The sequence below is a fragment of the Bos indicus genome, chromosome X (genome assembly GCF_029378745.1).
Source record: "Bos indicus isolate NIAB-ARS_2022 breed Sahiwal x Tharparkar chromosome X, NIAB-ARS_B.indTharparkar_mat_pri_1.0, whole genome shotgun sequence".
Taxonomy (NCBI): Eukaryota; Metazoa; Chordata; class Mammalia; order Artiodactyla; family Bovidae; genus Bos; species Bos indicus.
Window position 1 is genome coordinate 55,635,863 of NC_091789.1, and position 22,277 is coordinate 55,658,139.

The following is a 22,277-nucleotide window of genomic DNA, read 5'->3' on the forward strand; positions in this document are numbered from 1 at the left end:
TATTCATTCTCCCACCCCTATTCATTTTGGTGCAGAAAACTGTGTGAGTGTTGGGGGAGAGGTCCAGGTATCACTTATTCCCTAGTTAAGTACTGGCTTATGGCAGCAAGGCGTCCCTGGTAGCTCATCTGGTAAAGAATCTGCCTGCAATGCAGGAGACCCTGGTTCAATTCCTGGGTCAGGAAGCTCCTCTGGAGAAGGGACAGGCTATCCACTCCAGTATTCTTAGGGTTCCCTGGTGGTTCAGATGGTAAAGATTCTGCCTTTAATGCAGGAGACATGGGTTGAGAAGATCCCCTGGAGAAGGGAATGGCTACCCACTCCAATATTCTTGCCTGGAGAAGCCCATAGAGAGGAGCCTGGTGGGTGACTGAGTGACTTTCACTTTATGGGAGCAAGAAATTTGAGAAGGAAGCATCTCCCTGGAATGGTCACAAAAATCACTGCTGTTTATGGACCCCTAGGGTGGGGGTGGCAAAAGGCAAAGACCAGAGCAGGTTCAGGACTGGATTCTCTCGATCCCTTCCCTGATGTTTATCCATTTGGTGCAAGAGACAGAGGACTCGGTGGGAGGAGATAGAGAAGGGCCAGAAGATGAGAATGGGTACCAGTTGGGATCTCCTAGGAGGCAGTGTATCAGGGACATTTGAGGAGGGAGAAGGCCAGGGGAGGGAGATGGAGAGGAAATGGTCTGATCCTTCCAGGATGGAGGGAAGAGGACAAAGCCTGGGAACCCAGAATGGGGAGGCAGACCCCTTTGCAAAGGGTCTGAGCCTGTTCTTCTTCATATTTGATCCATTTTGGAAAGGAGGGAGAGGGGAATAAGGGTGAGGGGAGGGGGAGAGGTGCTAAAGAGGAAGGGGACAGAGGTTCAGTCTGGAAAGCAGCTCCCTATAGGGCAGGAGAGGCTTCTGAACTAGGAAGGGTCAAGAGGAGGTAACATGGACCAAAATTTTAACTGAGTTTGGAAATAATTTATCTCTTGCATTGCAGAAAAATGTGGTCTTTCTGTGTATGTGGAGAGGGAAGGCATGGCAGGAATGTTCTGGACATTTCTTCCCAGCTCCATGACTCTACCATCACCATTTTTCAGAATGAGTGATGGGTTCATTCTATCTGGGTGTCCAGGGGTGGGGGTTTGGAGGGCAAAGACCTGAGCACAGCTCGCTCTGTCTTCTGAACATTAATGCCCTGAACCTCACAAGAAAAAGTGAGACAGAAATTTGGAAGGAAGATTGGGAAACAGAAATACTTTGGAAAAAATCTTTCTCTGCCATTTCTCATGGCAAAAAGAAAAACGGAGGCTGTTAGGGAGGGACTGTAGAAGGGGAACAGTGAAGCAGGGGGAAGGGCAAGGGGATGGCAGGAGCTGGGAAAGTTTTGACAAGCAGTGGGAAAAGAATCAGTTTCCCCAGTGGCTCAGTGGTAAAGAATCTACCTGCAATGCTTGGTTGGGAAGATCCCCTGGAGGAGGACATGATAACCCACTCCAGTACTCTTGTCTGAGAAATCCCATGGACAGAAGAGCCTGGTGGGCTACAGTCCATAGGGTCACAAAGAGTCGGACATGACTGAAGCAACTGAGCATGCATGCAAGGGAAAAGAATCAGTATCCCCTTGCCAGTCATTCACTTCTCAATCCCTCATTCATCATCTGTCTCCTGTCTCTCTATAGATCTTCAGGTCTGTGGCTGTAGGCACCAACCCAGACAAGGAAAGGAAAGACCTGAAGTATCAGTGCAGGTCAGTGGGAGAGGGCAACTGCCCCAGAAGCCCTGGAAGCAGGAGTCACTAAAGCTTGAGAGAAGTTGGGGAGGCCACTATCTGCCACCCCTCCTCCAAGACTCCCTATTCCAGTTTCAGAATACATGGCCTTTGTCAGGACCCTAAGGGAGCATGGTGTTTTATCGTTGGTGAGGACAGAGGGGAGAACAAGGAAGTGAGAGTTGGTAGACATGATATCTATGAAGCCCTTGAAGATATCATAGTATCTCTGAAATCTGAGAACTGGCCACTGTTCAGTTGTATCTGCAGTTCTAGAAGTCTTACAACTGTAGACAAGAGGAAAAAGAAACTGGACAGAATTCTTGCAGGTCAGTCTAAGTTGGGACCACCAGGTTAAAACTGTTATGGGCATAGTCAAGACCAGAGCAAAGTTTAGGGACACATCTGCTCTTATGGACTTGTCAGCATAGCCCACTTAAATGTAGGGAGAAGTACTTACAGAAGTGTCTGCAAGGCGGGCTCATATAAACATGTGTGCCAACCTTGCAGACACAGGGAAAGAAAGGAGAAAATATATGGGCGGGAGTGCACCTGAAAGTTGGGATAGGCTGATAAAGATCCTAAATCATAGAGGCAACTATTTATCAGGACCTGTATTTCACCACCTAAATCCTGTCTACTTTGTCTCCATTTTGTCTCCTAACAGGAAAAGGATGGCAAATCTCAACATGGAGAAGGTCTACATAGAAAATGAAGGAAAGCCAGAAAATGAAGGAAACTTAGACAATGAAGGAAAGCCAGAAGATGAAGTACAGCCTGAAAATGAAGGAGAGTCAAATGAGAAAGAAAAGCCAGAAGTGGAGAAGAGGTCAGAACAGGAACCAGAGGTCCAGAATGAGAGGAAACCAGACAATGAGAGACAACCAGCAGGTGAGGGGAAGCAAGAAAAGCAGGGCAAGTCCGAAGCTGAGGGAAATCCACTCAGGGAGGGCAAGCCGGAATCCCAGGCAAAGCCAGAGAGCCAGTCTCACGCTGCCGAAAAGCGCCCTGCTGAAGATTATGTGCCCCGGAAGGCAAAAAGAAAAACGGACAGGAAGACAGAGGATTCCCCCACAGACTGCAGATTCTCTGGGTTATGGCAGTAGAGGAGATTATCTTTTCATCTGTACTTTCCCCACTAAAGAACACAGATTACTTTTTGTCATAAAATAATTAATAAAAGATTTTAAAAATAGTAAAGTACATACAAAGCAATCAAAATAACTGCTTAGTGAGTTTATGAAAGTAGGGGATACACTTAAAATACCTGTTGTCAGAATGTGAAATGATGTGTGAAACACAATATCTCTGGGACTTGAAGCTGGAAGAATCAACTTGGCAGTTATTACAGATTCACTGCTGTAGAAAACAGTCCTGTGATCTGTGATTTGGGGATAAAACTTGCCTTCCAGGGCTATGGAAAAGATCAGATGATACACTGACTGTGTAAGCTGTGTTGGGCTGGCTCCTATGCTCTCCCCTGCACTATCAAGACCAGAACTCCATCAGATGTTTGAGAGAGGGCTGGGTGAAGTCTCAAGTGTGTCCATAAATAAATTCAGACAGCTGAGAGGTGGGTGCCACTCTGCCCTGGGTAATGCTGTGCCTGAAGCACACTCTACCTCTTCTCATGGGTCCTGTATTCTCTTAAGTGCCCCACTGCTGCTGGTGCAGTGAACTCTTCAAGGTAACACAGCTTCTTTGATTTCTCTAGAGTCCCTAGTGAGTTATACCCCACTATGTTCCCTACTGGCTTCCTAGATGGTGCTGCTGCTGCTGCTAAGTCATTTCAGTCGTGTCCGACTCTGTGTGACCCCAGAGACGGCAGCCCACCACGCTCCCCCATCCCTGGGATTCTCCAGGCAAGAACACTGGAGTGGGTTGCCATTTCCTTCTCCAATGCATGAAAGTGAAAAGTGAAAGGGAAGTCGCTCAGTCGTGTCCAACTCTTAGCGACCCCATGGACTGCAGTCTATCAGGCTCCTCCATCCATGGGATTTTCCAGGCAAGAGTACTGGAGTGGGATGCCATTGCCTTCCCCTGGTAAATAATCCACCTGCCAGTGCAGAAGACATATGATACATGGGTTTGATCCCTGGGTTGGGAAGATCCCCTGGACAAGGGCATGACAACCCACTACAGTATTCTCGCCTAGAGAATTCACATGGACAAAGGAGCCTGGTGGGCTAAAGTCCATAGGGTTGCAAAGAGTCAGACACAACTGAAGCAACTAAGCATGTACACGCACTCATGTTCCCTACTGAACTAAGGAGAAAGTCCGTCTTCTCACATTCAGTTCAGTTCATTCACTCAGTCATGTCCGACTTCGCAACCCCATGGACTGAAGCACACCAGGCTTCCCTGTCCAGCACCAACTCCCAGAGCTTGCTCAAACTCCTATCTATTGAGTCGGTGATGCCATCCAACCATTTCATCCTCTGTTGTCCCCTTCTCCTAATGCCTTCAGTCTTTCCTAGCATCAGGGTCATGAGTCAGTTCTTCGCCTCAGGTAGCCAAAATATCAGAGCTTCAGCTTCAGCATCAGTCCTTCCAATGAATATTTAGGACTGATTTGCTTTAGGATTGACTGGTTTGATGTCCCTGCAGTCCAAGGGACTCTCAAGAGTCTTCTCCAACAACATAGTTCAAAATTGAAGAAGCATCAATTTTTCAGCACTCAGCCTTCTTTATGGTCCAGCTCTCATATCCATACATGACTACTGGAAAAACCATAGCTTTGACTTTAAGGATCTTTGCTGGCAAAGTAATGTCTCTGCTTTTTAATATGCTGTCTAGGTTGGTCATAGCTTTTCTTTCAAGGACCAAGTGCCTTTTAATTTCATGGCTGCAATCACCATCTGCAGTGATTTTGGAGCCAAAGAAAATAAAGTCTGTCATGCTTTCCATTGTTTCCCCATCTATTTGCCATGAAGTGATGGGACCAGATGCCATGATCTTTGGTTTTTTTGATGTTGAGTTTTAAGCCAGCTTTTTCACTCTCCTCTTTCACTTTCATCAAGAGGCTCTTTAGTTCCTCTTTACTTTCTGCCATAAGGGTGGTGCCATCTGCATATCTGAAGTTATGGATATTTCTCCCAGCAATCTTGAATCCAGCTTGTGCTTCATCCAGCTTGGCATTTCTCATGATGTACTCTGCATATAAGTTAAATAAGCAGGGTGACAATATACAGTCTTGACTTACTCCTTCCTCAATTTGGAACCAGTTCATTGTTCCATGTCCAGTTCTAACTGTTGCTTCTTGACTTGCATACAGGTTTCTCAAGAGGCAGGTCAGGTGTTCTGGTATTCCCATCTCTTGAACAATTTTCCACAGTTTGTTGTGATCCACACAGTCAAAGGCTTTAGCATAGTCAATGAAGCAGAAGTAGATGTTTTTCTGGAATTCTCTTGCTTTTTCTATGATCCAACAGATATTGGCAATTTGATGTCTGGTTCTTCTGCAATTTCTAAATCCAGCTTGAACATCTTCAAATTCTCACTTAGCTGGTAAAGAATCTGCCTGCAGTGCAGGAGACCCTGGTTTGATTCCTGTGTCAGGAAGATCCACTGGAGAAGAGAGAGGCTACCCACTCCAGTATTCTTGGGCTTCCCTGGTGGCTCAGTCGGTAAAGAATCCTCTTACAATACAGGAGACCTGGGTTTGATCCCTGGTTTGGGAATATCCCCTGGAGAAAGGAATGGCTACCCACTCCAGTATTAATGATAGCCTGGGGAATTCCACGGCCTGCATAGTCCTCGGGGTCATACAGAGTTGGACGTGACTTCTCACATTGCTGCTGCTGCTGCTAAGTCGCTTCAGTCATGTCCGACTCTGTGCGACCCCATAGATGGCAGCCCACCAGGCTCCCCTGTTCCTGGGATTTTCCAAGCAAGAACACTGGAGTGGGTTGCCATTTCCTTCTCCAATGCATGAAAGGGAAAAGTGAAAGTGAAGTCGCTCAGTCGTGTCCGACTCTTAGCGATCCCATGGACTGCAGCCCACCGGGCTCCTCTGTCCATGGGATTTTCCAGGCAAGAGTACTGGAGTAGAGTGCCATTGCCTTCTCCGACTTCTCACATTATAGTTTTATAAATGCTGACATGAAATGTGGAAAAATGCTTTGCAAAATCTTTCTTTTATATCTATTTATTTTTTACTATACGGGTCTTTGTTACTGCACACAGACTTTTTCTAGTTGCGGAGAGTGGGGGCTTCTCTCTAGTGTGGTGCATGAGCTTCTCATTATGGTGGCTTCTCTTGTTGCAGGGCACAGGCTCTAGGTGCACAAGCTCAGTAGTTGTGGCTCACAGGCTTAGTTGCTCTGTGGTATCTGGGATCTTCCCAGACCAGGGATTGAATCCATGTCCCCTTCATTGGCAAGCAGACTCTTTACTGCTGGACCACCAGGGAAATCCCTGCAAAATCTTAATTAATGCATTTTTCAGGCATTATAATTAGCCTACTAGACTTTCCCTTTTCAAAATAAAGATTTTATCTTACTCATTTGGGTACCTATAACACATAATAAAAGCTTTAAAAATCAATACACTAATTACTGAGTCAGAACGCCTCAATTCTTGACCCAGTTCTGTCCCTGACTGAATACAACGCCTTGAGCATGTAATTTCATTCTTCAGCAACTAAAACTTGCCAATCCAAAAGGAACACAGCAAGAGAGGGGTTATACCATAATCCTTTGCTAAATAATTCTAACATTGGATATATAGTGTTTCTCAAAGTTTGCTAGCTACTAGCAGACAAATCACCTACCTTGATGTGTATCATCTACCTTGGTCTGCTTGCTTTCCAAATAAAGTCATTATTCCTTGCCTAAACACCTTGTCTCCCAAATTATTGGTCTGTCATGAGGTGGTGAGCAGAGCGAGCCTGGACTTGGGAACAAGGGCGGCTGAGCCAGCTGGGAGCTTTGCTGCTTGAGGCTAGCTAGCCCTGATCAGGGAATATTGGGGCAAGACCCTAGCAGCTGCTGGGACCATTTGTCCTGAGGATCTTCCCTTCAAAATTCCCTGAAGTGGCACTGGCTGCCCCAGCACTGGGCAGTTGAAGCAAGGAACTGACAAACTTCTGAGAGCTGACCAACTTGATTTTGTAGAATAAGTTCCTCCAGTGTGCACACTGGGAACATATTCCCCCCTCAATTTGGGCTTTTCCTTTATGGGACAAGTCAGTTTGATTGGGGTACCTTGTTGAAGAGGGAAATTATTGTTGGACTCTATCTGATTTAGAACCAGTTAGTTGGGAACTAGTTCATTGGTTTTGTTTTAGTTTTGTGTGCATTGATGCTAGAATTTGTTTGAGACTTTTGTATTAGAATTTGTATTTTTTTGTGTTTTGGTATTATTAAACTTATAAAAATGGGAAATATTTCACCTATCCCAAATATATGGGACATGTATGAGATATGTTAAGATCCAAAGAGTGATGGTCCCTGAATGGGTCACCCAAGTATTATATGATCTTGCAGTTAGAATTGTTTTGCAAAAGAGAGGAGATTCTACAGGTAGATATTTTTATGCTATTTCATCAGGAGGAGAAGAAATCAGAGGGTTGCCCCCTTATGGTATAGCAGTCTGAAGGGAAACCCAAGGGAGAACCTGTTCTACAAGGAGAAGAGAGAGGAAATGAGAGTGGAGACATATTATTTCAAAACTTAAAACCCCCTCTAACCTATCCAGTTTTCCCACTGGCTGAAAAGGCTGCACTGGCAGTTTTTCCAACTGCCCCTCACCATACCACCAACATATTCACTCCTTTCACCACCTCCTATTTCCCCTACCCATGAAAATCAAATAGAAGTTTCTATGTTCACCCCCAGAGCACAGGGCCCTGGCTTAGCATTACCATCTAAGGCCTTGGATGGACTTGAGGTGTCCAATTCTAATTTCCCCACAGGCGTCCTGGGTAACCGAGAGTGGGGAACAAGTTGATTGACTTTCTAATAGACATCACTCCCAAAACCTTCCCTATTTATTTGAAGAGGCTTGTAAGTATTAAACATAGAGGAAACAAAGTTATTCTAGGAGAAACTTCCCTATATCATGGAGATGCAAATGTCCTATCTGATCTTCTCAGGAACCCTCATCTTTGCCATACTTTTAAAATGCAAAATTTGAAAAGATGGTAAAGTAATTTAGAAATTAATTTGTTAAGGGTAAATAGAAATTCCAACTGTGTTTCTGTAAATATTTGGCCATCCAGACAAGTGAGCTTGATTTGTTCCATCTTCCAGAAACCTAACTTTAATCCAACCACTTTTGTAAACTGATGGGTTTTACATTTCTGTACCTGACTCAGGGCTGAAATTGTGAAATGAGAACTATGAAGTCTCTCTGTTTGCTTCTGTGTTTGCATGTGTCTCTGTCTTTGGATAACATTGTTAAGGTTGATTTGTGGATGAGCTCTGTTCAGCTGGCTTAAAGAAACGTAAATGCTTACAAACCAAACAATTCTAAGTAAAAGAAAAATTAAGCTAAATGAGTTTCAGTTTCACTTGAACTGGGAAATGTTCAATATTAAATTAATACCTGGCATTAACATTTAAATTTATTGATCCAATTAATATAGATCTGTCTTCAAAGTCATCAACATTAAGTATAATACTTTAACTGCATTTAGATTTAATACAAATTAAATGAAATCTTGTTCTATCTGTTGCAAATTTGTCAGCAAGAAAAATAACTTGATATGTTGAAACTTTAAAGTAAATATAAACAAAATAAGAGCTTCTGGTAAACTCTATAAGAATAATTATGTTTTAAAAATCATCTAAAATAGTGTCTCTGGATTTTAGTAACTATTACTTGCCTCTTGGTTTTCACTAGAAACTAAGGTTTTCAAGAGTCAGGGATTCTAAATTAAATATATAATTAGGGCTACTGAAAATAATATTTCAGTATGTGTTTTTGGTTAGGAAGGTATAAGGAATAGAACTACATTTTACTGAGAAAGTTTTATGCATGGTCAGGATTAATAAAATTTAGATTGAAGTTAACTAAGTAAATGGATTTTGATAAGTAAGTTAACACAAGACTAGAATTTGATCTGTTAGAAGTGCTCCTTTTTGATAACAGATTATATGAGCTTCTGTGCCCTCAGGTGACCCATATTTTTTTCTTTTAATCATTTTGTGACTTTAGTTAAATAAGTATTGTTTCACAGTGACCTATGATCCTGTTGTGTTTAAAAGCTTTTTGGTATTTTTTGATAAAAGTTCCCAAGTCAAATTATAAGGAAGTTCCTTTGACCTTTAGCTAACTTTGGGATGCTTCAAAGGGCCCCCTGAAACACCCCAGAGAGAGATACTAAATTAGTTAAGTTCACTTGGTATGTTAGATTACATGTGAAGTGTTGTCAAATGAGTAATAAGTCTTCTTATGTTATATTGTATGGTAAATGCTACAGGTATTCTAGAGATTATATGGAGTTCCTAAAATTCTGATACATCCTGGTAAAATTATCAATCATACTTCTAGCTATTATCTGAAAGTGTTATATGTCCCAGCAGTAACCAAGTTACTTTGTCAATTGCATTATAATCAGATTTAAATGTGCCTTCTTAAGTCTTTTGTCATTATAGAGTTACGGCTTCACTATGATGCCATTGCAAAAAACACTTCCTCGGCAAGATTTATAAAAAGGACTTTTGGGATAAATACAAGTCTCTGATATTCAGACCATAATCCTGAACTAAGAAACTGAAGAGTGGGAAAACTAATGGCTTTATAACCTGTCAACAGAAGGGATTGGACACATAGGACTGTGTGAACTGGTGAATATGCTTATAATATTTATGGTTTCTGTCTGAAAAATTACTGACTTAATTCTGTGTCTTTTCAAGGGTAAGGAAAACCTTCCCCTTACACAAATTATGACTTATAGTAATTTGGTAAATTATTAGCATTGTAAACAGAATTGAAACATTTATCTTTTTCTGTCTACCTGGTTAATCCTGCCAGTAGCATATGCTTGTCTCAAAGATTAAGCCATGCATGTCTAAGTGCACAGGGCTGGTACTGTGGACGGCTCATTAAATCAGTTATGGTTCCTTTGGTCACTTATAACAACTGAATTACAGCTAGTTACACTAATCTTTGTTTTAATTTGCTCTTTCTTTCCAAATTTTTTCTGCTTTGTGTCTCCGTGCTGTACTATGTCCTTGTCAATGTTACTAGTTGAATTACTTATATCCTGTCTATTTTATCAGATTGTTGTTTCTCTTAATATCCAGTGTGTAACCAGGCCTCCAACAAAAATTCTATGGCTGACAAAAAGAACTATACAGAAATGCTATGTTCTGGTGGGGAAATTTGTTTCTCACAAGGGTACATGATAGAAATTGTGAAACTAATTTAACTATATACTAGAGTTAATTACGGAGAAGGCAATGGCACCCCACTCTAGTACTCTTGCCTGGAAACTCCCATGGACAGAGGAGCCTGGTAGGCTGCAGTCCATGGGGTCGCTAAGAGTCGGACACGACTAAGCGACTTCACTTTCACTTTTCACTTTCATGCATTGGAGAAGGAAAAAAAAACACTCCAGTGTTCTTGCCTGGAGAGTCCCAGGGACGGGGGAGCCTGGTGGGCTGCCGTCTCTGGGGTTGCACAGAGTCGGACACGACTGAAGTGACTTAGCAGCAGCAGCAGAGTTAATTAAATAATTAAATAAATTATGCATAAAGGAGAACCAGGTTTCTCACTGTCAGAGATAGAAATTAAAAATAAAAAATAAGAGGAGAGAAAGCTAAATGGATATGTGTAGTACTGGATTACAGTCACATGTATTAGTATGAACTTGTGTGTGTCTTTATGTCATTTGTATCTATAGAGATACAAATAGCTATAGATATACATGGTAAATAAATGTAGAGATTGTATATATACAGTTTGATATGCATCTCCTTGATCTATCAGCTGACAAATTTGAGAAGCAATGACACCCAAGTAGCAACCAGAATACCCTGCACTCAGATCTTAATTACTAAATATGATTATCCAATAAAATTAACCAAGACTTCTCAGAGAAATGGCTGATTATTGGGCTGGGAAAAGGATAAAACCAGATGAATCTGGAAGATTCCATAGTACCAGAAAGCAAGGAAGCAGAAAAAGGATAAAGGTATGCCAACCTGAAAGAGCTCCCAATTGCCAAGGCTAGAAAATTTGGGCAAAAAAACCCCAAATGATTGTATTGTGTCATAACCCTGAAGACTTAAAAATCCATGTGTCACACTGATAGGAACAAATAATTGTATGACTAAATAAATGGGAGAGTATATTTCTTACATAATAATTTCAAATATTAAATGTAGAAGGAAATGAGGGATATGAAGAGCTACCCTCAGAACATCACAGTAATATTTTTTTCAAATCCACAGAATGTTTGCACAGTCTCAAGTTATCTAACCCCATATATTTATCAATTACTGTGGTTGTTTTCAGACATATCCACAAATTCTTTGATGTTCCTCCCTCCAGGAAGTAGAGTTTAATTCCCTTCCTCTCTAATATGGGCTAGACTTAGTAACTTGCTTCTAAACAAACAGAATATGAAAAGAGAAAAACAGTAATTTTACAAGTGGAGAAACGCAGCAGTCATCTTAATCAAATGATCACAGTTAACCTCACCAGTGATCAGTCATGCTGATGTCATGTAACCCTGACATTGTGATAAAAAAGGACACTTTCCCCAAATTAATAACAGCCACTGTAATTATAAGAAAACATAAGACAAATCCAAATTGAGGACCATTTTACAAAATACCTCACTCTTTAGAAGTGTCAAGGTTATGAAAAATAAGGAAAGACTGAGAAATTGTCATAGAATAAAGAGACATATTAACCAAATGCAACACTGTGTGCTGGATTGAATCCTGGGACAAGAAAAGGATAGTAGTGAAAAACCTGGAGAAATCGGAATAATTCTGTGATTTAGTTAATTGTAATGCACAAATGTTCATTTGTTTTTTTTATAAATATACCACAATTATTAGGCAAAGCAGGATGAAGTGTTTACAGAAATGCTTTGTACTATCTTTCAAACACTTCTTTAGAACTAAAATTATTTCAACACAAAAAGTTTAAAAAATAAACTAGACTGAGTTTCAAGAACCCAAAACAAAACTCTCTTAATGAATGAAAGTGATTGAATAGTTGAGAAAACAAACTGAAACATAATTGAACAAATTCATTATTCAGTGAGAAAGGGAAGATTTGACAGACCACAGCTGACAGCAATTACTGGAAAAAATAAAATTATTCCATGATTATACCAGAAAATTAGAACTACTTAATAAATTCATTGCATGCATATATATATATATATATATATATATATGCATTATGTGTTTGTGTGTGGAATAGTACTCTCTAAATACTGTTCTGCCACTTTATTCATTCAAAAATACGACTTCAATATAATTTGCTGTCACTGCATGTGCATTATTTCATTACTTTTAATTTCTGCACAACTTCCACAGTATGGATAATTTATTTAACCATTCTCTTCTGAGTGAAAATTTAAATCGTTTCTGTCACCTTGAACTTTCATCACTGGAGTGGTTACAAAGTTGAACCAGATAAGGTTTTTTGTTCTAATGGACTTACAGATAAATAAGGGATTCAAAGTAGAAAGTCAAAAAAACAGGGGGAAAGCGTTAGGATAGGTAAATAGAATGCCTCAGAGATAAGGTAGCACAGGCAACTAAGGCAGAATCAAGAGGTCAGCAAAAAAGACTTTCTTTCCACTATAAACTTAATTTTTAACAGCACCCAGAGAGCAGCAATAGCACTGTCTCCCCAACAACTCTGGTTTTTTGCCACAGGAAAAAGTTGCCTGGTCTAAGCTGTAGTACAGCTAAAATGTGCCTCCCTGCAACCCAGCAACATGCTCCACACAGATGTGAACCTCAAGGCTTAAGCAAAGCAATCTCAAGAATCTAGCTGAGGTGAGTCTTGAGCATTCTGTCACGTAGTAAGAAAGTCTAAGCAGACCAACTCAAGGATTCCTATGACTGTGGTCAACACAGGTACCATGGGGACATATGAAATGGCAGTGGTTATGACACAGCATTTCAGGTTCACAGTAATTCATAAACATTATGCCCTTGACAACTAGAAACTCTTGGCTACAAAAATCTACAATGTGTGCAGCATTTAGGTGAGAGTTCAGGAAAGTCGGCAGAATTATCTGGAAGAGATGAAAAGTTGTACTTCAAATCATGTTCATTTGCTTGGATGTAGCAAATGTCTATTTTGAAGAGTTTTTGGACCTTGTGAAACTTATGCATGCCAAATTCCCAAAAGTGAAGGAACACAGTGACAGGAGGGATGGTAGATGACTTTACTTTCTGGGTTTTTTGTTGTTGTTGTTGTTGTTTTGAGTTTACTTTCTGAAGCAGAGACATACAATCTAAGTAGAAATCTGCTTGGGCACTGTGTGCACCACTCACATCAGAACATGAGTGGATTCATGCTCAGTTGAGCAAAGTGATGAAATGTGTTGGGTCTACTTGCACTCCAGAGGGGTTTATCATCTCAGACGGCAGCTGCTTTCAGTCCATGCTCTGTAGCCAAACCTTTGGATCTGCAGCAGATTTAGCCATGTCGGGAGGGATGTTTTCAAGCCATAGACAGCATACTAGAGAAACGAGGGAGAGAAACAGCCATCTCAAGCTCTTCTATGGGATAAACTTTGAAATAACAATAAGAAATATGCAGGAGTTGTTGAATTCAGAGCTTCAGCAAATAACTTCTAAAGGGAACATAGAAAACAATATTCTAGATGTCATAGGCTTATATAAGAGCTCCTTTCTCCTCCCCTCACACCACTTGAAAGGCTGTGGACTTTGGAGCTATCCCTAGGGCTCTCCTGGTGCACAAAAACAGAATATTGATTGGGTCAGAGGGGCAGGGTGTCTACTCTCCAGAACTCACGTCTTCATTATTTAAATCAATATGTACTGCCTTTTCTTTCCTTTTTAAAAATAGTTCTTAATTGACTATAATGCTCTGGTTTCCAAAAATCTTACATTTAAAAGCTACTGTGATTAACTTAATTTAAAAGTAGCTGAGGCAAAAATATACAATGGATTAAAGACAATCTCTTTAACAAGTGGTGCTGGGAAAACTGGTCAACCACCTGTAAAAGAATGCAACTAGAACACTTTCTAACACCATACACACACAAACTCAAAATGGATTAAAGATCTAAATGTAAGACCAGAAACTATAAAACTTCTAGAGGAAAACATAGGCAGAACACTCTCTGACATAAATCACAGCAAGATCCTCTATGACCCACCTCCCAGAATAACAGAAATAAAAGCAAAAACAAACCAGTGGGACCTAATTAAACTTTAAAACTTTTGCATAATGAAGGAGACTATAAACAAGGTGAAAAGGCAGCCTTCACAATGGGAGAAAATAATAGCAAACGAAGCAACTGACAAAGAATTATCTCCAAAATATACAAGCAGCTCATGCAGCTCAATTCCAGAAAAATAAATGACCCAATCAAAAAATGGACTAAAGAACTAAACAGACATTTCTCCAAAGAAGACATACAGATGGCTAACAAACACATGAAAAGATGCTCAACATCACTCATTATCAGAGAAATTAAAATCAAAACCACAATAAGGTACCATCTCACACTGGTCAGAATGGCTGCTATCAAAAAGCCTACAAACAATAAATGCTGGAGAGGGTACAGAGAACAGGGAATGCTCTTACACTGTTGGTGGGACTGCAAACTAGTACAGCCACTATGGAGAACAGTGTGAAGATTCCTTAAAAAACTGGAAATAGAACTGTCATACGACCCAGCAATCCCAGTGCTGGGCATACACACCAAGGAAACCAGAATTGAAAGAGACACATGTACCACATGTTTATCACAGCACTGTTTACAATAGGTAGGAAATGGAAGCAAACTGGATGTCCATTGGCAGACGAATGGGTAAGAAAGTTGTGGTAATATACACAATGGAATATTACTCAGCTATAAAAAAGAACACATTTGAGTCAGTTCTAATGAAGTGGATGAATCTGGAGCCTATTATACAGAGTGAAGTAAGTCAGAAAGAAAAACACCAATACAGTATATTAATGCATCTATAGGTCAGGAAGCAACAGTTAGAACTGGGCATGTAACAACAGACTGGTTCCAAATAGGAAAAGGAGTACGTCAAGGCTATATATTATCACCCTGCTTATTTAACTTATTCGCAGAGTACATCATAAGAAACGCTGGGCTGGAAGAAGCACAAGCTGGAAACAAGATTGCCGGGAGAAATATCAGTAACCTCAGATATGCAGATGACACCACCCTTATGGCAGAAAGTGAAGAGGAACTCAAAAGCCTCTTGATGAAAGTGAAAGTGGAGAGTGAAAAAGTTGGCTTAAAGCTCAACATTCAGAAAACAAAGATCATGGCATCTGGCCCCATCACTTCATGGGAAATAGATGGGGAAACAGTGGAAACAGTGTCAGACTTTATTTTTGGGGGCTGCAAAATCACTGCAGATGGTGATTGCAGCCATGAAATTAAAAGACGCTTACTCCTTGGAAGGAAAGTTATGACCAACCTAGAGAGCATATTCAAAAGCAGAGACATTACTTTGCCGTAGGTCCGTCTAGTCAAGGCTATGGTTTTACCAGTAGTCATGTATGGATGTGAGAGTTGGACTGTGAAGAAAGCTGAGCACCGAAGAGTTGATGCTTTTGAACTGTGGTGTTGGAGAAGACTCTTGAGAGTCCCTTGGACTGCAAGGAGATCCAACCAGTCCATTCTGAAGGAGATCAGCCCTGGGATTTCTTTGGAAGAAATGATGCTAAAGCTGAAACTCCAGTACTTTGGCCACCTCATGTGAAGAGTTGACTCATTGGAAAAGACTCTGATGCTGGGAGGGATTGTGGGCAGGAGGAGAAGGGGACGACAGAGGATGAGATGGCTGGATGGCATCACCGACTCAATGGACGTGAGTTTGTGTGAACTCCAGGAGTTGGTGATGGACAGGGAGGCCTGGCATGTTGCGATTCACGGGGTCGCAAATAGTCGGACACAACTGAGTGACTGAACTGAACTGATGGAATTTAGGAAGATGGTAACGACGACCCTATATGCAAGACAGCAAAAGAGACACAGATGTAAAGAATAGATTTTTGGACTCAGGGCACTCAAACCTGGTGCACTGGGACAACCCAGAGGGATGGGATGGGGAGGGAGGTGGGAGGGGGATTCAGGACTTACGGGGGCAGGCAGGACACATGTACACCTGTGGCTGATTCATGTCAATGTATGGCAAAAACCACCACAAAATTGTAATTACCTTCCAATTAAAATAAATTAATTAAAAAATAAAAGTAGCTGAGTGCTCTATTGATGTACTGAAATTGCTCAGGGACAAAGATGAAGGTGAAGGCATGTACTATCTGGCTCTTGGTCAGGTGTGCACCAGTGAGCTGACTGATCTCTCTCTTATGACTATTTAGGAAAACAGGGCAATATCCTCTGTCAGTAGCTCCATAAAAATGGTGTTAGTGTTGTTCTGACTACCCATAAGCACAATCAACAGAGGAGGAAACAATGAAATTTCTGCTCCAGTTTTGTGCAAGCAGGGAAGATTCGTCTGTGAGCCAATTGGCATACAGCTCGTTCTGAATCTCTGAAATTTCTGAGAGATGCACTGTTTAAAGTCCCAATAGCCACTCAAGCAGCTTGAGAGCTGGAGCCTGCCCCCACTCCCCATTAGCAACCCACATCTGAATATCTGCCTGGTTAGAAAACCCCACCAACATACACACCAATACACAGGAAAGGGGAAAGGTACAAGGCAACCTTTGCTGAGCGCAATATGAGGGGTGCAGACCCTATGTGCAGCATTGACAGGGGAGGGAGAGCTCACTTCCAGCTGGGGAGGCTTTTTAGAGGCTGGGTGATGGAGCTAGGTCCCTAAGAATGAGCAGGACCAGGATCTAGGAGCAAGAGGAGTGCAATCAGGAGGACGAAAATGGGATGCAAGGACAAAGAGAGAGAAGAGAGCACACTTGGGCACAGTGAATGAGAGTTCCTTTTGGATGGGGCAGAAAAGTAGATGACAAGTGTGGCTCAATTCTTACCAACATTGAATGTCAGGGTGAGAAAAGCAGGATATACTTCACAGATGGGTTGCCATCCAGAGCCTCTGAGCAGGAGAATGACAAGTTGAAAATAAGGAAGAGTGAAGTTTAATTTGACAGAAATGTGCAAAGTAAATTGAGAAGGGATAAGGAGGTGTGTGGAGAAGGCAATGGCACCCCACTCCTGGTACCAACATAGCTCCAAGTACCAGTGGATGCTGGGTTACAGGAATATCAGTTTCCTCTTTTAACCAATATTTTTACAGCAATAATGTTCTCTCTGCTTTCCGATTATAACAAATATTTTTACAGCAATAATGTTCTCTCTGCTTTCCGATTATAACAATTACGTATGTTTTTCATGGAACAAACTGATACCAGATTACCTCAAGAGTGGCCTGCATGAATGAAAATTCCACTGCTAAAAAGCCTCACACCAAACTGTCAGAACTCATCAGGAACTCTCTCCTTTCTGTATTCCAAGAGTGTGTGAGAGTTATTTTCCAACACATTTTTTTTGAGTTTCAAATTAAAGTAGACTCCATGGAAAGGAGGCTTTTCTATAGATTCATCTGATTAGCAAGACACTGGATCCTACAGAGGCCGTAAGAAGAGGAAGCCTGAAGCCTCCACTTAAAACTCAACCAGAAGCCATGCAGCAGTCCTCACAAACGGTCATACATCTAACACTTTACAGCATGAGTTTAACCTGAAAGAGAAAAACTAGTGGATTACTTACATAAAACTGCTAACAAGAGAAAACTGGGCCTCTTCCCACCGATTAATTTGGCGTCAGTTTTAAAAGGAGCTGTTTTAATAAGATTTAAAAAAACATTTTCTAACACATCAATATGTTGTGAAAACTGTCATTTCATTTGCAGCTATCAGAAAACTTTTCCAAAGTCTTAAAAATTGATGTAACTAATTTGTCTTCCATATTGTGTCAAATATTGCTTATGTGGCATTTCTTTTTTAAACATCATTTTTAAAGGGCAAGCTTATTGTTTAAAACATTAAAGCAGAAAACTATTTAAGAGAACTAGTAAAAAAAAAAAATCCCACACTCTCACTCCCAGATTCTTTTCTAGCCGCCCTCTTGCCCCATTTTAATGCTAGACAGGACTTCAAGGGAAATGGTGGACTGTAGGATCTTGGGAGGGAGGAGAGGAGGTGAAATTGGAAGCAGGAGAAAGAGATGATTCCCCAAAGAAGGAGAAATTGTCTATCCACCCCGAGAGGCTGATTCTCCCTGGTAACCCGAGAAAGACGAATAGAAACTGCAGGAAGAAGATACCAGTTTTATTGTCTCTGATTGGCAAATATGAAAAAAAAGATTGACAGTATCAAATGGAGGGAACGCAGGGGGCGGGCTGCAGTGTTAAATGGGAGGAGTAACCGAGGACTCGAGCTCATTGATGACGCGACCCTCACGTGACCAGGAGTCGACGTGTGCAGAAGTCCTTATAGTCCAGGGCCTGTTTCCCAGGAGCAGCTCCCTATAGCTGGAGAAGGAGAAAAGTGCCCCGGATCCTTTCAGGTCAGTATAAAGCTGGGCGCTGCCTTCGGGACCCTGGGGTCTAGGGGTCAGATAACAGAAATCAAGCGTAGCCGGTACTACTTTCCTAACACCACGGTTCCGCTAAACTTCCATTTTTGTGCAGGAAATTTTGGGCAGTTTGGGGTGGAGAGGGAGAAGGGTAGCTAATTGAGGATCCCAAGAGAGACACAGAAACAATTTAGAAACAACTTGAGTCGCTCACTCCCTGCCTGAAGGGAACCGGTGGGCACCGGGGAGGGAGGGCGGGGTTGCCTTATAAGGATCGCGAGGATGAGGACGTGGGGAAACTTTAGACGAACAAGGCCTAGAATCGTTCAAGGGACCCGTGATTCAGGTACTGACCTCCTCACCAAGCAGTCTTGTCGGTCTGCAGGACTCTTGGTCTTTGGGGAGCGACCCAAATCGACTGAGGGAAGAGGGAGGAAAATTCCCTGGATCCCTGCAGGTCAGTGTAAAGGAGCAGTTGCCTCCTGTTCCTGGGGGTGGGGGTGGGGTGTGAGTGCGGATGACACCGAAGCCCATCCCGGGGTCACTGCAGCCTCTCCCCATCCGGATGAAGCGCCAGAGGCCTGTGCAGAGCCTGCAGCGGAAATGGGGCGGGGGAGGGGGGAGACTGGAGAGACGTGGAAGGGGGAGGGGAGGCCAGAGACTGGACCAGCCGGTCTCAGGTGAGAGGTAGAAGGTTGGAATGGCTTGGGAAAGCCTAAAAGGGCGGGAGTGTTGGAGATCGGAGGCGAGGGAGGGGTTAATTGCTTCCGCGCTGCTCGCTGCTCCCTGCTCCTGTTTCGGTGCTAGGAGAGGCCTGTAGCAGGGCCTGCTGGGAAATGGTGGGCTGGAGCGGGAGGAGAGAAGATGGAGCTGGAGCGGGAGGGGGAGGGTGGGGAGGGGGAGAGAGGGGAGGAGCCAGGGGAGTTCAGAGCCTGAGGATCTAGCCTTTTCTAGTTGGAAAACTTTGACAGTTAAGAGACCTAAATGAGAAGAAGCCAGTCTCTATGGAAACCCATGCTCTAGCTGCTGGTTCATTTGCCTGGCATCTAGTTGTTTTGTTCCTTTGTTTTCCAGGGTTAATTTATTCAAAAAGGAAATCGAAAAATACTCAACATGCAAAAATCTTGTGGAGAAAATGAAAGAAAACCACAGAACATGCCAAAGGCTGAGGAAGACCGCCCTTTGGAAGCTGTACCACAGGAGGCAGAAGGAAATCCTCAACCTTCTGAAGAAGGTGTAAGCCAGGAAGCAGAAGGAAACCTTAGAGGAGGGCTGACTCAGCCTGGTCAGGGATATAAAGAGGACTCTCCTGTTAGGCATTTGGACCCTGAAGAAATGATAAGAGGAGCAGATGAGTTGGAAAGGCTTAGGGAAGAGATAAGAAGAGTAAGAAACAAGTTTGTGATGATGCATTGGAAGCAAAGACATTCACGCAGCCGTCCTTATCCCGTGTGCTTTAGGCCTTGAATTCTTTTTTTGTCCGATATTAAAATCTTGCCCCAGCTTTCTGTTAGCATTTTCTGATGTATCTGTGACTTTTGCTTTACTTTTAATCATCTGGTGGAGTTTTGTTTTAGGTGTAGTTTCCTTGTTTTCAGCATCTGCATTTTGTATTTTGACACATTCTCTAGGTCTATTTTTCGATTGGGAAATTTCACACATATGCATGAAAATATGTTCATTTCATATTGTAAAGTAAAACATAACAGGTTACAAAGCAGCATATTTAGTACCAGCTCACATATGTAGGAGAAAGTCCTAAATTGTGTGTGTGCGCGCGTGTGTATACATACACGCATATATCAGAAATCTAACTGTGCTTGTTTCTGCGTGCTGTTTTTTTTTGCTTATATGTATTTTTTAATGAACACATCACACACACAAAGAGAATTAAAGTTTTTTTATTAATTAAAGAGTCAATCAAATAATTTGCAACCAGCTTATAAGGGCAATGGGGGCACTTAAAATCTTGATGAAAGAACTATTGAAAAAATGTAAACCTCAAAATACCTCTGGATCTCTTAGCCAGAGGAATAAAACTGGCAATTATTACAGATACACTTGCTTAAGACTTGATCTTTTCATGGGAAAACACTTGTCTCACAGGGCTGCTGTGGGGAAGAAATGAGGTGACTGAGCTGTACTTGGTGGGCTCTTCTTCCCACCTATACATATAGAACCCCAACCCATTGCAGAACATCAGTTTTGAGGGAGGGTCCTAGTGTGACTCAACCTGTGCTCAGAAACAAGTCCAATAGGCAGGGAAGTGGGGGCTTCCATGCCAGGCCTCTGCCGTTGAGCCCCACCCCTGGTTTCCCTGGGTCCTGCCATGCCTGCTGGGCACTGGAGTCCTCCAGTGCCAAAACCCCACTGAGTTTCCTGGTGTCCCCAGTGGGTTGAACCCCCACTCTTCTAAATCTCTGCTTTATAATGATGCTTAACACAGTGGGAGGACTTCCCAGGGGGCTGAGTGGTAAAGAATCTGCCTCTGATGCAGGAGACGCAGGTTCGATCCCTGTGTCCCTGAGTCGGGAAGATCCCCTGAAGAAGGAAATGGCAACCCACTCCAGTATTCTTGCCTGAAAAATCCTATGGACAGAGGAGCCTGCCGGGTTATATGTAGTCCAGGGGGTCGCAAAGAGTCAGACATGACTTAGCGACTAAAAAACAACCACAAGTGGGGGCTGTTCCAGGATTGCATGGGCAACAATGTGATGCAGAATTCTTAGCAACAGTCCCATCCAATTTCAACCACAGGATACCTCATCCATAGGAGTCAGACAGGATGAGTCCATTTTGGGAATTGGACTAGCGTTCAAATTTGAGTAAAAGATGCCACTCTATAGTCAGAGTTGCTGCTTTAAGGCTAAAACTGAAGTTTTGTCTTCTTTTGTGGGATGATCTCTCCCTGAAGGCTCCTGGCAGGCCTGTCCTACTGGTTCAGAAGACTCGGAATATGTGTAAATTGCAAAAAGTAATACAGGAAACAGATCTAAGGGAACAGTTCCCTTCATCCCATCACCAATCGATAACGTGGGGAAAAAGAAAACTTGAAAGGTAAAAACTTTATAAATACACTTAAAGTAGAATGGCTACTATATAAATATTAGAAGTTATATTTTCCCTACATAACAAAGACTATCTTTTCCTTCTGATATCCACACATACTTGTGACACATCATGTTTCAATATTTAATTGAATTTTTATTTAATTGACTTTCTGATTGATTTTTGCTAAGGAGCCAGTTGTTGTTTAGTCACTAAATTGTGTCCAGCTGTTTTGCGACCCCATGGACTGTAGGCCACCAGGCTCCTCTGTCCATGCAATTTTTTCAGGCAAGAATATTGGAGTGGATTGCCATTTCCTTCTCCAGGGGATCTTCCCAACCCAGGGATTGAACCCGCATCTCCTGCATTGCAGGTGGATTCTTTACTGCTGAGCCACAAGGTTTGTGCAAATTCTGTCATTGACTCAATAATCTTCCACAAGTTCTTTTATCATTCTAGTATTATGACAAGCAATTCCAGGAAGAAACAGTTCATGGAATGGATTGCACTTCAAATGTTTTATCAAAGCCTTGCATAATTACCTGCATCAGAATCACCTGGGGAGCATCTTTAAAATACTGATTTCTGGGCCCCACCTAAGACTCACTATCTGGAGGTGGGCTGTGGAAGTTTCAGTTAACAACTTGTTGGTCAGGCTGGATTCTGGCCGGAGTGAGATGAAGGTCCAGGAACTCACTTGCCAGCATTATAAGACTGGTTGAATCCAGCCCCCTGGCACTGAGGGATGGCACTGGGGCAGGATGTAGAAGGGCTCCAG

General features: G+C 42.2%; 2 protein-coding genes and 1 long non-coding RNA gene across 4 annotated transcripts; 2 read left to right on the forward strand and 1 right to left on the reverse strand.

Moving 5' to 3' along the window:
* Nucleotides 1-2,453: 2,453 nt before the first annotated feature.
* LOC139181515 (transcription elongation factor A protein-like 5) lies at nucleotides 2,454-2,870 on the forward strand. Its single transcript, XM_070785037.1, has one exon. The coding sequence runs from the start codon at nucleotides 2,454-2,456 to the stop codon at nucleotides 2,868-2,870; it is 417 nt and encodes a 138-aa protein (XP_070641138.1).
* Nucleotides 2,871-18,183: 15,313 nt separating this feature from the next.
* On the reverse strand, nucleotides 18,184-18,940 carry LOC139181661 (uncharacterized). The gene is made up of 2 exons (XR_011565439.1): nucleotides 18,806-18,940; nucleotides 18,184-18,407 (listed from the first exon to the last, which is right to left on the reverse strand). It is a non-coding gene; the product is annotated as an uncharacterized lncRNA (long non-coding RNA).
* LOC139181660 (transcription elongation factor A protein-like 8) lies at nucleotides 18,323-20,509 on the forward strand. Of its 2 annotated transcripts, XM_070785204.1 has the most exons (3): nucleotides 18,342-18,442; nucleotides 18,837-18,908; nucleotides 19,526-20,509. In XM_070785204.1, exon 3 carries the CDS (start codon nucleotides 19,565-19,567, stop codon nucleotides 19,916-19,918), a length of 354 nt encoding a protein of 117 aa, XP_070641305.1. In that variant the 5' UTR covers nucleotides 18,342-18,442; nucleotides 18,837-18,908; nucleotides 19,526-19,564; the 3' UTR covers nucleotides 19,919-20,509. The 2 variants fall into 2 exon arrangements, with proteins under 2 accessions (XP_070641306.1, XP_070641305.1); XM_070785205.1 differs by lacking the exon at nucleotides 18,837-18,908 and having other exon boundaries at nucleotides 18,323-18,442.
* The last annotated feature ends 1,768 nt before the right edge of the window (nucleotides 20,510-22,277 follow it).

Excerpts from the sequence above, each read along its gene's own strand:
- LOC139181660 (XM_070785205.1), top strand. The coding sequence starts at position 19,565 with ATGCAAAAATCTTGTGGAGAAAATGAAAGAAAACCACAGAACATGCCA.
- LOC139181515 (XM_070785037.1), top strand. The coding sequence starts at position 2,454 with ATGGAGAAGGTCTACATAGAAAATGAAGGAAAGCCAGAAAATGAAGGA.